The sequence below is a fragment of the Myotis brandtii genome, unplaced genomic scaffold (assembly GCF_000412655.1).
Source record: "Myotis brandtii unplaced genomic scaffold, ASM41265v1 scaffold395, whole genome shotgun sequence".
Classification (NCBI taxonomy): Eukaryota; Metazoa; Chordata; class Mammalia; order Chiroptera; family Vespertilionidae; genus Myotis; species Myotis brandtii.
This window is the reverse complement of record NW_005365155.1, coordinates 3,207,950-3,220,840: the sequence shown is the minus strand read 5'-3', so window position 1 is coordinate 3,220,840 and position 12,891 is coordinate 3,207,950. Positions and strand designations below refer to the sequence as shown.

Genomic DNA, 12,891 nt, shown 5'->3' with positions numbered 1-12,891 from the left:
CCTCCCCAACCAAGCCCAGGGCTGTGCAATCAGGTCAAAGGACTTCAAAATGGTACTTACTGGGCAGGAAGGACTAGCCATCTTTATTATTTCGAGATTGTCAGTATATTCTCATTCCTGAAAGTCATCGGAGAACATTTTTAATACGTTTTTTGTATTAATTAGCTGAAACCAACCTAGACAGAACTTGAACATAGTTTACTCTCTTCTGCCTCGACATAGTAATGCACTCAAACCAATCTACAGTCTAAGATTGCAAGTTTGCTATAAGACCCCACAGAAAATGAATTCTCGCATCTCACATCTTCTAAATATTACAGCTTAAAGTTATTATGTATGGTGTCATAGTGGTCCCTACTGGCATTATTCAAGTCACAAATTCTTAACCAAATTATGCTTTTTCAACTCAGTCTGATGGTTGGAAAAATAAAACAAAAACAAACCCAAAACTCAACAAAGGAATAACTAGTAGTCACATTTCATCCAGAACAGAAGGCTAGCCAAAAAAGCTAGCCCAAGATTCTCTTCATATCTAATAAGAAATAGGCAAATTACAAAACAAAGACAAACCATTTAATAGATTTTTTTTTTTTACAATTTCAGTACAAATGAGCACTTCAAATAAACATTACAGGGTTTTTATTAATTGCCAGTCAGTCAATAAATAATTTTTGTGGCTTTCCTTTCTGATGAAATAAATCACTTTGTTATAAAGAGAATGTTTTAATACATTACTTTGCTTATACACATCAGGAGAATTCTATTAAGTGTCTTGAACTTCAACAACTTTAACACTTTTACAGGAATTGCTTAGACAGATGTCCTAATTCCAGTAATTTACTGGAATAAATTTTAAAAATAGCCAAGAAGTCGGAGATGACATTGTACAAGGGAAGACAGCGATTGGAGTCACAGAGAGTGTGTTGAGTTGTAAAGTGCCTTGCCTAAAACACGGGACCACAGTGAACTGCAACGTCTTACAGAAAAGTAATGAAATAAACGACAAGGTCACAGTAAAAAGCCCTGCGTGGGAGCATCAAAACAAACCCCAAAATACAAACGCCACAGAATGACATCCCCGGATGCAGCTGCTCACTGGAGGTTATTCAACTGCCTGCCCCTAACCTAGGAAACCTACAGCTATGAAGCCTCAATTTAAAAAATAAATAAGGCAATGCTAATTGTCTTCTTAAGAGGAAGTTGGTGTGAGAGCCTCATGCATCAACTCAAAACCCACTCTATGTGCTGTTCACTGAACGTGAACACCTGTGATCAAATAACATTTGTTCAATTCTTCATGTTAAACTACTCGTCCTTTTTCTTGTGGCCTGTGTCCCGAGGCCCACACAGTTCTGTGTGTTACTACTTCCTGTTGGATTCCTAAGTGCTACTTGTGTGACGAGCACCTGTCTCCACTGAGATTCAGTTCCTGTACCACTCACTGGCTACTGGTTTTCTAGAACAAAGAAGTAACTTGAGAATTAGGCCTGTTCCCAGCATTGCAAGCAACTGTTGTGGTACTGACTTTCCCCTGCTTTTCTAATTGATGGTTACATATATCTGCTTTCAAATTCACCTCCTTTTGGTGGGAAAAAAAGGTTATAGAAAAAAAGAGTGATTGCATCAAGAAATCTTTGCTTCTATTTCTAATTGTTCTCTAGTAGCAACTGAATGCTGCAAATCATTGAACCTCTCCAAGCCTGCTGCCCATCCTGCTTGCTTGCTTCCGCTAACATGTTCAAGGATTATGTTATTTATTTGCCCTTGTTAGAGAGGTAAAAATAATATGAAGCACTTACTACAGAAGGTGTCCTAACACCTTGGGCCAGAAACACCATCTTTTTTTGACATGTCAACTCGTGTATTCTGTTTATCTCGATGGGTCAGTAATGCCTTTTTCTTTGCTCAGTTTTCAGATGAAGTGAAATGATGTGGTAGTTTTTTGTCTTGAGTGCCAGATGTAAATGATCTGCAGTGTACCTTGATAGTGGTAATGAGAAATAATTCTGAACACCCAGAGGTCTGATCAGTAAAGAGAGAGTGGTATTCCCTGGGCAAGACCATCCCTGCCACCCCAACCGTTAGCATTGAGTGTAGGCATTCCCCGGTCACCTCAGGGGTAGCCCAGACTCATTGCTGTGTGACCCTATGACATGAAAGGCTCCTCCGTATGGCATGTGACACACTAAGATTTCTGCCAGTGAATTAGCAAAAACATCGTATCTGCTCCAAATGAAACTCTAGGCCTTCCAACATTGTTTTTTCAATGTGGAGCGGTATGGCGATTTCTTTTGAAATGATTTCATAGGCCAGCAGTGGTGTTGGAGACGTATAGGGAAAACGCAGGTAAAAAGTAGACCTAACAGACATCTAGAGAAGCCAGTCCGGAGATGCTGCCTGGGTTTCTTATGCAAAAGGGGCAGGTGTGCGTTCCTTCCTGACGCTGCAGCCACAGACCAGGCTAAAGCAGACAGTCATCACAGCGTTCTCACATGTGTGCGTTTACCAGGTACAGACTAGAAGGGAAGAGACGAATTCACAAGGTTTCCTTTAAAAGGGGCTCGATAGCGTGTAAACACTGGCTTACGCAGCTCACCAGGGCTCAGGGCTGGAGCAGTCTATGGGGCGTGCATGTCGGAGACAGGACACAGGAGTCTTTAGCCGGGTTAAGCTCGGGTGAAGCTGATGGCATATGCTTCAGGGCCCCAAGAGTACAGACACCGTCTCCCACACGGTCAAGGTTAATACAGACACGCACATAAACAAACACCAGGGAATGGGCAGCCCAGTCGTTGGGTTGCCCTCTTTGCTGCTTCTGTCTCTGACTTTTCTAACCTGGTGCGATGCGGGCAGGTACGGCTCTTCATGGTCCCAACTACCTTTCAGTGTGATCCTTACTTTATGCACCCACCCCCCGGGTGATGCACCAAAAAATTACTCTGAATCTGTAAAATACAAACGAAATTAAAAAACACCACAGACACACGTAAATGGAACAACCATTTAAAATTCGACGGGAGGGAACTTAGGCGTTATCCACTAATTCCCTTTTCTAAAACCCACACGCGGACTCTCGCAGGAAGGTCTCCTTCCCAGGCCCCTGAGAGGAAACTCGAAATGCACACGTCCGGAATAAAACATACCTCGGTGGCTGAGCAATAACCTTATTGAATAAGAGACACGATTTTTGTAAACTACACAAGAGGGGGCAGAAGTACGAATGTTGCTTCAGTGCCTTTACATAGATGTCTCTTCTGACGGGGGGTTGAGGCCAACGGGCTTTTCTCTATAAAGCGATACCTGAGGAGGAAGGCAGGCGTTCTGCGAGAGCGCGCTGTCCACGGCTCCCACTCAGGTTTCCGCCAGTGGGTCGAACACCTGCAGCACCGTCCTCTTGTCCGTGTCGCTGATGGCGGCCCAGTGACCCAGGTCTTGGTGCCTGTGCTCCGGGGGCGGCTCCTCCGCGGCCGAGCCACTGACCTGCAGTGGGGCTGTGTGTGCCCTCCTGAGGTTCCTGGTCCCCGCGTCCAGGGGCTCAGAGCTCTTGGACAGCCAGGCGCTGTTCACCAGGTTAGGGTGCTGGAGAAGGCTCCAGAAGGGGTCCTGGCCATCACCCAGGAGGGAGGCCGCCTCTAGTCTGGGCTCCTTGTGGCCATCAGTCTGGGCGCCCCCATCGGGCTGGTGGGCAGGGGGGCCGTCGCTGCGGAGGCCGCTGCGGGCCAGGTCCTGGAGGAGCTGGCTGTGGGTCTGCAGCACCTGCAGGTGGAAGGCGGCGGGGGCCGACTTTTTCCTCCTCGGGGGCACTAGAGGCGGGACCCCCACGAGGGGCGGCGTGGCCCCAGCAGGGGCGTCGTCTGGCTCGGGCTTCCTCTCGGCGCCTCTCCCGGGCAGAAGGGTTCTTGGTTTGGGAACAGGAGGGACTGTCACAAGAGGAGGGGTTTCGAGGCTCGTCTCCGGGGACCCGATTGTGAAATGGACAGTCTGTTGCCCGAATTGTTCTTCCGGCGATGTGGGCTGGGGAGAGGCAGGATAAGAGAGTGAGTGAGAAGCCAGCGTGGGGCTCGGGCGTCCGCGCTCAGCGTCAGCCAGGAGCCGCGGGGGACATTCTAGCAAATGCAAGAGCTGAGAATGTCTGGGATGCGGCCATGTGACGGGGGTGGAAGAACACGGCAGAAACACACACATTGACCAGGAGAACCGCGGGGCCAATGGAAGATGAGTGGGAACTTGAAAACCAGGGCCACAGGAGTCACCGAGACAGGCCCCCTTTGCTCCCTGAGGAGAAGGGGTGTCCCCTCTGCTTACTGACAGCAAACCCCGCTGCAGCTCTCAATCGAGGCCGCGGCATTGCTAATTCACACACAGATAAGCAAACGCGGAGTCACCTACGTCCCGGCGTCGGGCTAACCGAAGGACGCACGGTACGCTGGCTCCTGGAATCTTGGTGTTTAAATATGGAAGAACGGAAACATTTACACGGACACTTCGCTTCCTTGGTTCCAGTTCAAAACCACCCCAAGGACAACAGCCGCGCGGGGCGGAAGGAAGCTCTGTACCCGCGTGGCCGCCGGCACTCGGGCATCGGCCTTCAGTGTTTCCTTCGCTCCTTTAGGAAACACGCGGCCGGCACAGCCCCTCCCGCAGCCCCCGCCGCCGCTCCTGTGCAGCGGGCTGGGAAAATGAACTCATTTCTGCTCCTGGCTTTTAAGACAAAAGACATAGCAAGGACGGGGGGGGGAGGGGGGGGGGAGGAAAATGACAGATGCCACAAGCCAAAGCGGGCAGAGGAGACAGCGAGCTGGGTATGCACGAGGCGCCCAGGCCCCGGCTCACACGTCCACAGGGGAAGCAGAGGTCATCTGTCAAGACCGGCAAGGGGTTACCGAGTGTCCGGCACCAGAACACTGAGGTCAAACGGAAGGTCCAGATGCCTCGAGAGGTGCCAGTCTTTGGGCTGCTACTGTCCTGACAAACTCATGTCTCTGAAGCAGCAAGCAAGGCGGGGAGGCTTGGGAGCCAGAGCAGAACACAATCTGCAAGAAAAGTGGCGAGAAGAGCGGTGGGACGGCCCGCGTCCCAGGCCGGCACGGCCAGGACCCCGTCATTGTTCTTCTAACGCAAACAAGACCTGTCCACGCGAACCCTGCACGCACGACACAGACCACACACAGACGGGAGTTCCGGGAACACGTGGAATCGGGCCTCCCCCCGTGGTTCGCTGTGGGGCCAAGCCTCCAAGCCGTTCCTGGCGTGGCGAGAAGTCCCTGGCTTTTCCGCGCAGCCAGAGCCAGGGATACGGAGGAGAAAGCAATTGCCAAGCATCTTCCTCCAGGATGGGGCCGTCCAGGGACTCAAGTGTTTATGGAGAGACAGACTCAGCAGAGATGGGACCTTGTCTCACCAGACGTTCGAGCAACTGAGGGGTGAGAGGCGGCTGCTGCCAGCTCTTACCTTCCCGGTCCTCCTGAAGGTCGGCTTCTTCATGGCAGGGACCCTGGGCGCGGGCCGGCGGGGCAGGAGCGGGGCTGCCCCCATCGCGGGCTCTGGCTTGGAGGACTCCTGGTCCCTCGGGGCCGTGGCGTTTAGGACCTCCCCTGGGGGGCCTGAAACACACAAGTGCATGGCTGAAGCGCCCGGGACCAGGCAGTTCGCTGCGCCATGAAATCTTTAGATAAACTACGTTCTGAGGGTAATTTATTGATGCAGTATATTTCATTTTTTTTTTCTAAAAAAGATGCTTGAGGGTTGTCAGGACCAACGAGCTAGCTTTGGCCCCAGCTTCTCGTGCTCACCTCCCAAGCAGGGATGGTGAGCTGGGTCTGTAGTGGTCTCGATGGGGGATCAGTGACGCCCTGACATCACATGCAGAGATGCGTGCGCGCTTCTCATGGGAGATGATCTAAAGCTCCTTAAAACCTCGGCAGGGCCCGTGATCAAGAAAATGTTAAGTTCAAACTCCAGGTAGGTTTCAAAGTTCAAACCTCTCCTGCCTCCACATCCATACCCTTAACAAAAAAAATAAAAAAATAAAAAGGCAATATGGCCTGGCCGGAATGGCTCAGTTGGTTGAGCGTCATCTTGTGCACCGAAAGGTTGCTGGTTCGATTCCCAGTCAGGGCACATACCTGGGTTGTGGGTTCGATCCCTGGTCAGGGCATGTACAAAAGGCAACCAATTAATGTTTCTCACATCAATATTTCTCTCTCTCCCCCTTCCTCTTTCTAAACATGTCCTCGGGTGAGGATTAAAATATATCTATATCTATAAAAGCCTAAGCGACTGCCTGACCATTCGACTGGTAGCTATTACATGCACTGACCACCAGGGGGCAGGCGCTCAATGCAGGAGCTGTGGAGTGACAGCAACTTTGCAGAGTGCCCTCTCACACTCCAGGACCCCTAGGGGGATATCTGACTGCCAGTTTTGGCCCGATCCCTGCAGGCCAGGCCGAGGGACCCCACCTGCTAGAGGGACCCAGCTCACTCTGCAGGTGCCCTTCGAGCCCTGGCACCGCCCCAGGTGTGGCAGGCTGGGGAGGGACCATGGAAGGTTGGCTCCAGGGCATGCCTGGCCCATCTTGCCCAGTCCTGCCCCGCCGGACACCTTCTAACTAATTTACTTTCAATGTGCACGAATCTGTGCACTGGGCCTCTAGTAGTAATATAACTCACACACCATAAAATATACCCTTTTAAAGAACAGTTCAGCAACCATCACTGTCTAATCCAGAACATCTTCATCACCGCCCTCCAAAAACCCCACACATACCCATAGCATTCATTCCTCATTTCCTCCCCTCTTAGCCCTAGAAACACTAGAACGTTCTGTCTCTAGATTTGTCTGTTCTGCATGCAGTGTGTGTGTGTGTATGTGTGTGTGTATACATAGCATACTATCTTCAAGATTCACCCATGATGTAGCATGTATTAGTACTCCATCCTATTTTTATGGATAATATTCCATGGTATGTTTACACCATGTTTTATTCATTGGTGGACCCTTGAGTTGTTACATACAATTATAGTTATATTTAAAAATAAATAACAGCCTTGACCAGGTAGCTCAGTTGGTTAGGTGTCATCCCGATACAGGGTTCAATCCCAGGTCAGGGCACATGTAAGAATCAACCAATGAACACATAAGTAAATGGAAAAATAAATTGATGTTTCTCTCTCTCTGTCCCCCTTCCTCTTTCTCTTTAAAATCAATTAAAAAATTAAAAAATATAAATTGATGTTTAATAAATATTTATTTGAAAATAAATTTAAATTAAAAAGAGACCACTTGAGATGATGTTATCCTACAACAGTGTTTCTCATCCTCATACTTTCTTTCCTCTTTCAATGTTATTTGAAAATTCCAAATAAGTTAGATATCCAGACTGAAAACAAATCAACAACAGTCAGTTGTATTGCATGTGGCTTTTCAGAGGGCATGCTCTCTCCCCTTCCAAAATCCAAACAAGTTAGTGACCAGTGATGTGAATGCAGGGGGGAGATTCTAAGGTAAAACATGACTAACGGGGGTTAAGTGAAGTGACAGCAATTACGTGAACAGGCAGTTAAATTAATTGTGGGCTCTTTGACATCAAGAACTTACAGTTGCTGGTGATTTAAAAAGTGGGTTTTGTGTCCGGAACAGGGATGTGTACCTTACTCCCCCTTCTTCAAGCAGGATGGGTTAGTGCCTGGAGCACTATCCTTTTCCAACATTCATTTTTGTTTAGGTCAATCTCTCCCTTAAGTACTTCTTAACAACCCTGGGATTCTTTGTATATACTTACTGAATTTTAAATATATAACTTTAAATGGACAGTACATCTCAGTAGTGGAATTCTACAAAATGTTGCTAATGGGAGCTTTCGTTTAATACTGCCTTTAGGAAAGAATTATTTTCTCTTCTCGGCCCCGTTTAGCAGGAAGATGAAAAGGAGAACAGGAGCTCCCCGGCGGGAGGAGGCCCCGGGAGCACCTACCGCCTCTGGCCTCCAGGAGACACCGGATGGCGGCCTCCGCCTCCCGGGCGTTGGTGGTTTTGATCTGCTTGACGTTGTAAGGCTTGCTGATCCCCGTCCTGGCCTTGGGCTTGAGGGCAGATGAGGAAGAGAAGCGTTACTAACACAGGCAGGAAGCAGCCGCACCGGCCAGCTCCCCGCCCACTGATCTGCACCTGGGCCGCCAGCCGGCGATGAACACACAGTCCTGTCTGACCGCGTCCTCAAGCCCCTTCCCCGGAGCCGTGCTACCAAGAGGAGGAATGCGACAGTGTTTGAGTGGGGACCCTCACCGGTTTTTGCAATGTGGACAAGCCATCCTCTAACCTTTCGATAACCAGGAAAGAGCCAGAAGCCTATCAGAAGGCATTTTACGGCCCAGCTGAGTTATTAAAACACCTTCCAGATCTGTTTACTTCAAAGCGCCTCTTCTACCTCTTCACCCGTTTAAACCGCAGGGTCCCCTTTGCTGACCTGCCTTCATGCCTGTGAACCCCCTGCTGGGACCCCATGGGCATCGGGCCCCGCCCTCTGTCCCTGTCCTGGGACCCAGTAGCTTCCACCCAGCACCCAGGCCTCCTCCCTCCTTCCTGGCCTCGACTCCGCCGACCTCCACCTACCGTCTCCAGCAGCCCCGAGCCTCCTCTGGAGCGCCACCTCTCCACCCTCCAGAACTGCTCCTATTCCTAGTGCCCCACCTGTGTTATTTAGGCCATTGGATCTGGTTTAGCCTCTTCTCTCTGCTACCTTCACCCCAGAGTCATCATAATTTTGTCCAGCAATGGATCGGAATTTCTCCTACTTTCCCTTCCACCACGCACTGCTCTGCACACCACGGTCAGAGCCAGGCGTCGGGAGACAGAGAAGCAGGTGAGTCTGGAGGCCAACAATCCCACCACACGGGACACTTGGATTTTTCATCAACGTGATTTCTCTCCCATGCCCTGCACGACCATTTAAAAGCCCATAAAAAACATGCCACTAAGTTATGGGGTTTTGGGGTGAGTCAGTGGGCAGTTAGAGGGTTAGAGAGGTAGAAATCGATGTATGTGCTGAACAGGAGTGACCCCGGGTGAGATGAGGGGCCGAGGACGAACCACAGGCCAACCCCTGGGATCTGACACGTCTCCGTTTCCCTGCGAGCCGCACGCAGAGCGACTCACCGCCTGCTGAGGCGCGCCCGGCAGCAGCTTTGCCGTCGGCAAGATCGAGTACTGCCCGTGGGTGCCGGAGATGGACACGTCCGAGGCCGACTTCTTCACCATTAGACCTGCTGTGAAAACCAACAAGGCAGAGTCTTAACCTCAGTGACGGCACCGATGCTTCCCGGCCAAACCGCGGCGGCGGATAGCGAGGCAGCAGCGCAGGGCAGTGAGGGGCTGCGTGCTTGGCTGTGGGCATCAGAGGCCGCGAGCGCCCTGAATCCCCCTCTAACAGCTCCTGCTGTGAACACAGATTCTCTGGAAAAGCATTATTCCATGTCACTGTTAACGTAAATGTGAACCTAAAATCCTGGGTGACTCGCATGTGGTGTAGAGGTCAGTTCGCTTTAGGCGGTTTAGAATACGCTATTGTGACGAGGACCAAATTTTTAAAATGTGTTGTGGGCAAAAATCGAAAAAAATCCCAAAGCAGGGGATGCTCTATGCTGAATTACACGTGCAGCCATTAACAGGACACGTTCTAGAACAACACGCAACAACACAGACATTAGGTGAAGGGCAAATGACCAAACAAAAAAGTTACCAACTTTGTAAAAAACATGGAAATAAGAAGTTGCCTGAGGATGTCGATATGCATAATTGGAGGAAGGCTGGAAGTCTTGTGATTCACAGCTTTTATCTCTAGGTAGTCAAGTGAAATTAAGAATTTACTTCTTTTTTATATTGACCTATTTTTATACGTTTTCCACAGAAATATATAGCATTTAACGTTCTTATTTATACTTTATTTTCTGAGTATCAACTAGCTTGCCATTGATTATTATTGCAGCATAAGCCAAGTTGAACCCGATTCTGAAAGTAAAATCTTAGCAAAATCTAGGTCTAATGGCCATAGTTTGGGGGGCACAGGGGGGGCAGTAAACAGCAAAGGGAACCAGCAACTGATGAGAAAGCAGCATAAGCCAAGTTGAACCCGATTCTGAAAGTAAAGTCTTAGCAAAATCTAGGTCTAATGGCCACAATCTGGGGGGCACAGGGGGCAGTAAACTGCAAAGGGAACTAGCAACTGATGAGAAGCACGTCCCAACTGTATCAGGTACTGATGACAGGCTGGTGGGAAAAGCACTGTGTTCTGAGGGGCCAGGAGGACCCTCTCCTGGGGGCCTGGGCTGGGAGGAGCGTGTCTGCAGGTCCGAGGCAGTGCGGGGAGCCAGCACTCAAGGGGAGAAGATTCTGGAAGATGCTGCGGGGCTGGGGGGAGAAGCTAAAAAGCGCCCTCTCTTGGCTGAGGCCCCGGTTACCCATTCTCCGAGGAAGCAGCTAGAAGCAGCCGGAAGCAGAGCGCAGCCACAGGAGGACCAGGACGGCCTCACAAAGGATCGCCGACTGCACCTCCCATTTCAAATGTCATGGATTTAAGACAAGAGGCCCAAGGCGGGTAGAAGGCAGAGGGCAGAGGGCAGAGCGCACGTGGGCCCGGAGGCCGGGGAGGTGATGCAGAGCCGCTGGTGCAGGAGCAGGAGGTGCAGGAGGTGCGCAGCCATTCCCAGAGGCGGGAGCCCAGGCAGCGGGTCTTACTTGGAGGGGGCGGCCTCTGCGGCGGGTGAGGCGGCCGCGGCCTGTTGGGAACCGACAGAGACCTACTTGGCGAGCGGAGGCGGTCCCCCACGGCTTCCAGCTCCTGCTTTAACTCCACCAGGGCGGCGTCATCTGGAGGACACGGCGGAACGGAACGGGAGGGAGGTGAGTCAGGTGGGGCTCAGGTGTGCGGAGCCACCTGGGGCAGGAGGGCCCCCCGGGGGAGCCGAAGTGTCCCCCTGGCTGCCGGCCCGAGAGGGCAGGACCCAGTGCCTGCTGGGAGCACTCAGGGAACCTCAACAAGACTTGCCCAGACGGAAGAGACACCGAAAATGTGAGAGTACAGAGAGGAGTTTCCTCCTGAAACCACCCCCAGACGTCCGCACCGAGTAGAGGCGGCAGCCGGAAACCAGAGCCCTCCTTCTAAAGCCCTGGCTCTACACACAAGGCAACTGTCTGGGACGCTGAGAACCATCGCACGTCTCTGCCAGCAGGGCAGCCTCCAGCCACAGCCCTCGTGTGGGTGTCCCGGGCACTCAGGTCCCAAACACTCAGCCCCCCTGACGCACCCAGCCAAAGCCTTCCGGGCTCAGAGCAGCACGAGGAAGTGCTGCTTGTGTTTCATTACACGCATGTATCACATGTAAACGCAGAACAAGTTCAGGTCTTCTCTCACACGACAACACAGCCTGGTCCATTCATTTTGGCTCCAACACCCCATCCCTCAAATCCATCTGGACACCCACCAGGTGGCTGGGCAGCCCACATAGCCCCTGTTGCTCTAGTCTTTATTCAAAGAGGCACCTGGCCCTGGCCGGTTCGGCTCAATGGACTGAAGGGTCCCAGGTTCGATTCCAGGTCAGGGCACATGCCCCAGTTGTGGGCTCGATCCCTAGGGGGAGGTGAGCAGAAGGCAGACGATCAATGATTCTCTCTCATCATTGATGTTTCTATCTCTCTCTCCCTCTCCCTTCCTCGCTGAAATCAATAAAAATGTATTTCAAAAAAACTATTCAAGAGTCAACTATACTATATAATCTAGGGACGTACAGTTCAATCCACATTTCCTCTCTGAAATCAATAAAAATATATTTCAAAAAACTATTCAAGAATCAACTATATTATATAATCGAGGGACGTGCAGTTCAATCCACACGCCTTTCAGTCAATGGTGATATAATGATGCTAATGTTGGTATCATTAATTATATATATGTATATGTATAATTATATAATGTATAAAATTGTTACTATATAACAATATAATGTTATAAGAAAATAAGACCAGCAACTTAGCACACAGATATTGAACATGCCTCTTCCAGGACTGAATCAGAAAAGTTTGGGAGAGAAAAATCAAATCAAATGTAAAATCAGTTCAGAGCTGTGGCCATTTGCATACACAGGAGAAATGGGAATTATCATGAATCTGGGATATTAAAGGGGCACCAAAAATTGTAAAACACAAATCACCGGAGAAAACCAGCGTGGCGGTAGCTGCCGCCTTCCCAGAGCCCCATGCCCGCCGCTTGCGGTGACGGCGTGGTTTCGCCCTCATGGGGCGGCGCACTGCCTGTGGCATCATGCAGAGAGGCTGAGAAGAGAGCGATCTCGTGCCCAAGGCTGTTAGAAAGGGAAGGCCCGGCTACCTCTGTAGGTCGGATGTTGCTTCTTTTTGGGGAGCGCAGGTGACTTGCTGGGCGGTGCCGCCATGGAGCTGGGGGCATCGGCAAGGTCGTCCCCGCCCAGCTCACTGTCTGAGACCACAGGCTGACTCAGTTCATCCAAATAGTCTTCGTCCTCTTCGAGAATATCCCCTTGGGAACAAGGGAGCCACAGACGATTAGGGTGGAAGGCCATCACTTTCAGGGGGGGCCTGTCTCGACCCCGTGGTGTCAGGACCCCTCGGCCCACCTGCTGGTAGACCACGGGAGCCCACGTGACCCCAGGGACGGGCCCCGAATTCCATTCATGCCTGGGACAGGGACCAAAGCGAAGCCCCGACATCCTCAAAACCACTGCTTTCAAGTAGGTTTCGACGTCTCCAGTCCTAGTTGCCGTTTCACACATCATCCTGCACACGAACGCTGCCCACCCCATCGCCGGGCAAACGGCACCGCAGCCCCTGTGTCCGTCCCCAGGCCGCGCGGAAGGGCCC

At 51.0% G+C, this 12,891-nt stretch overlaps 1 protein-coding gene across 1 annotated transcript in view; it reads right to left on the bottom strand.

Annotated features, from left to right (window-relative positions):
• Window positions 1–595: 595 nt before the first annotated feature.
• The window catches only part of SYNJ2 (synaptojanin 2), a gene marked incomplete at its 5' end in the record, with an annotated part of 68,620 nt that continues 56,324 nt past the window's right edge, over window positions 596–12,891 (bottom strand). The window contains 6 exons of the mRNA XM_014545041.1: window positions 596–4,014; window positions 5,452–5,603; window positions 7,976–8,084; window positions 9,157–9,266; window positions 10,735–10,866; window positions 12,383–12,872. Coding sequence (XP_014400527.1) covers window positions 3,352–4,014; window positions 5,452–5,603; window positions 7,976–8,084; window positions 9,157–9,266; window positions 10,735–10,866; window positions 12,383–12,872 — 1,656 coding nt within the window. The remainder of the gene's footprint in view (window positions 4,015–5,451; window positions 5,604–7,975; window positions 8,085–9,156; window positions 9,267–10,734; window positions 10,867–12,382; window positions 12,873–12,891) is intronic.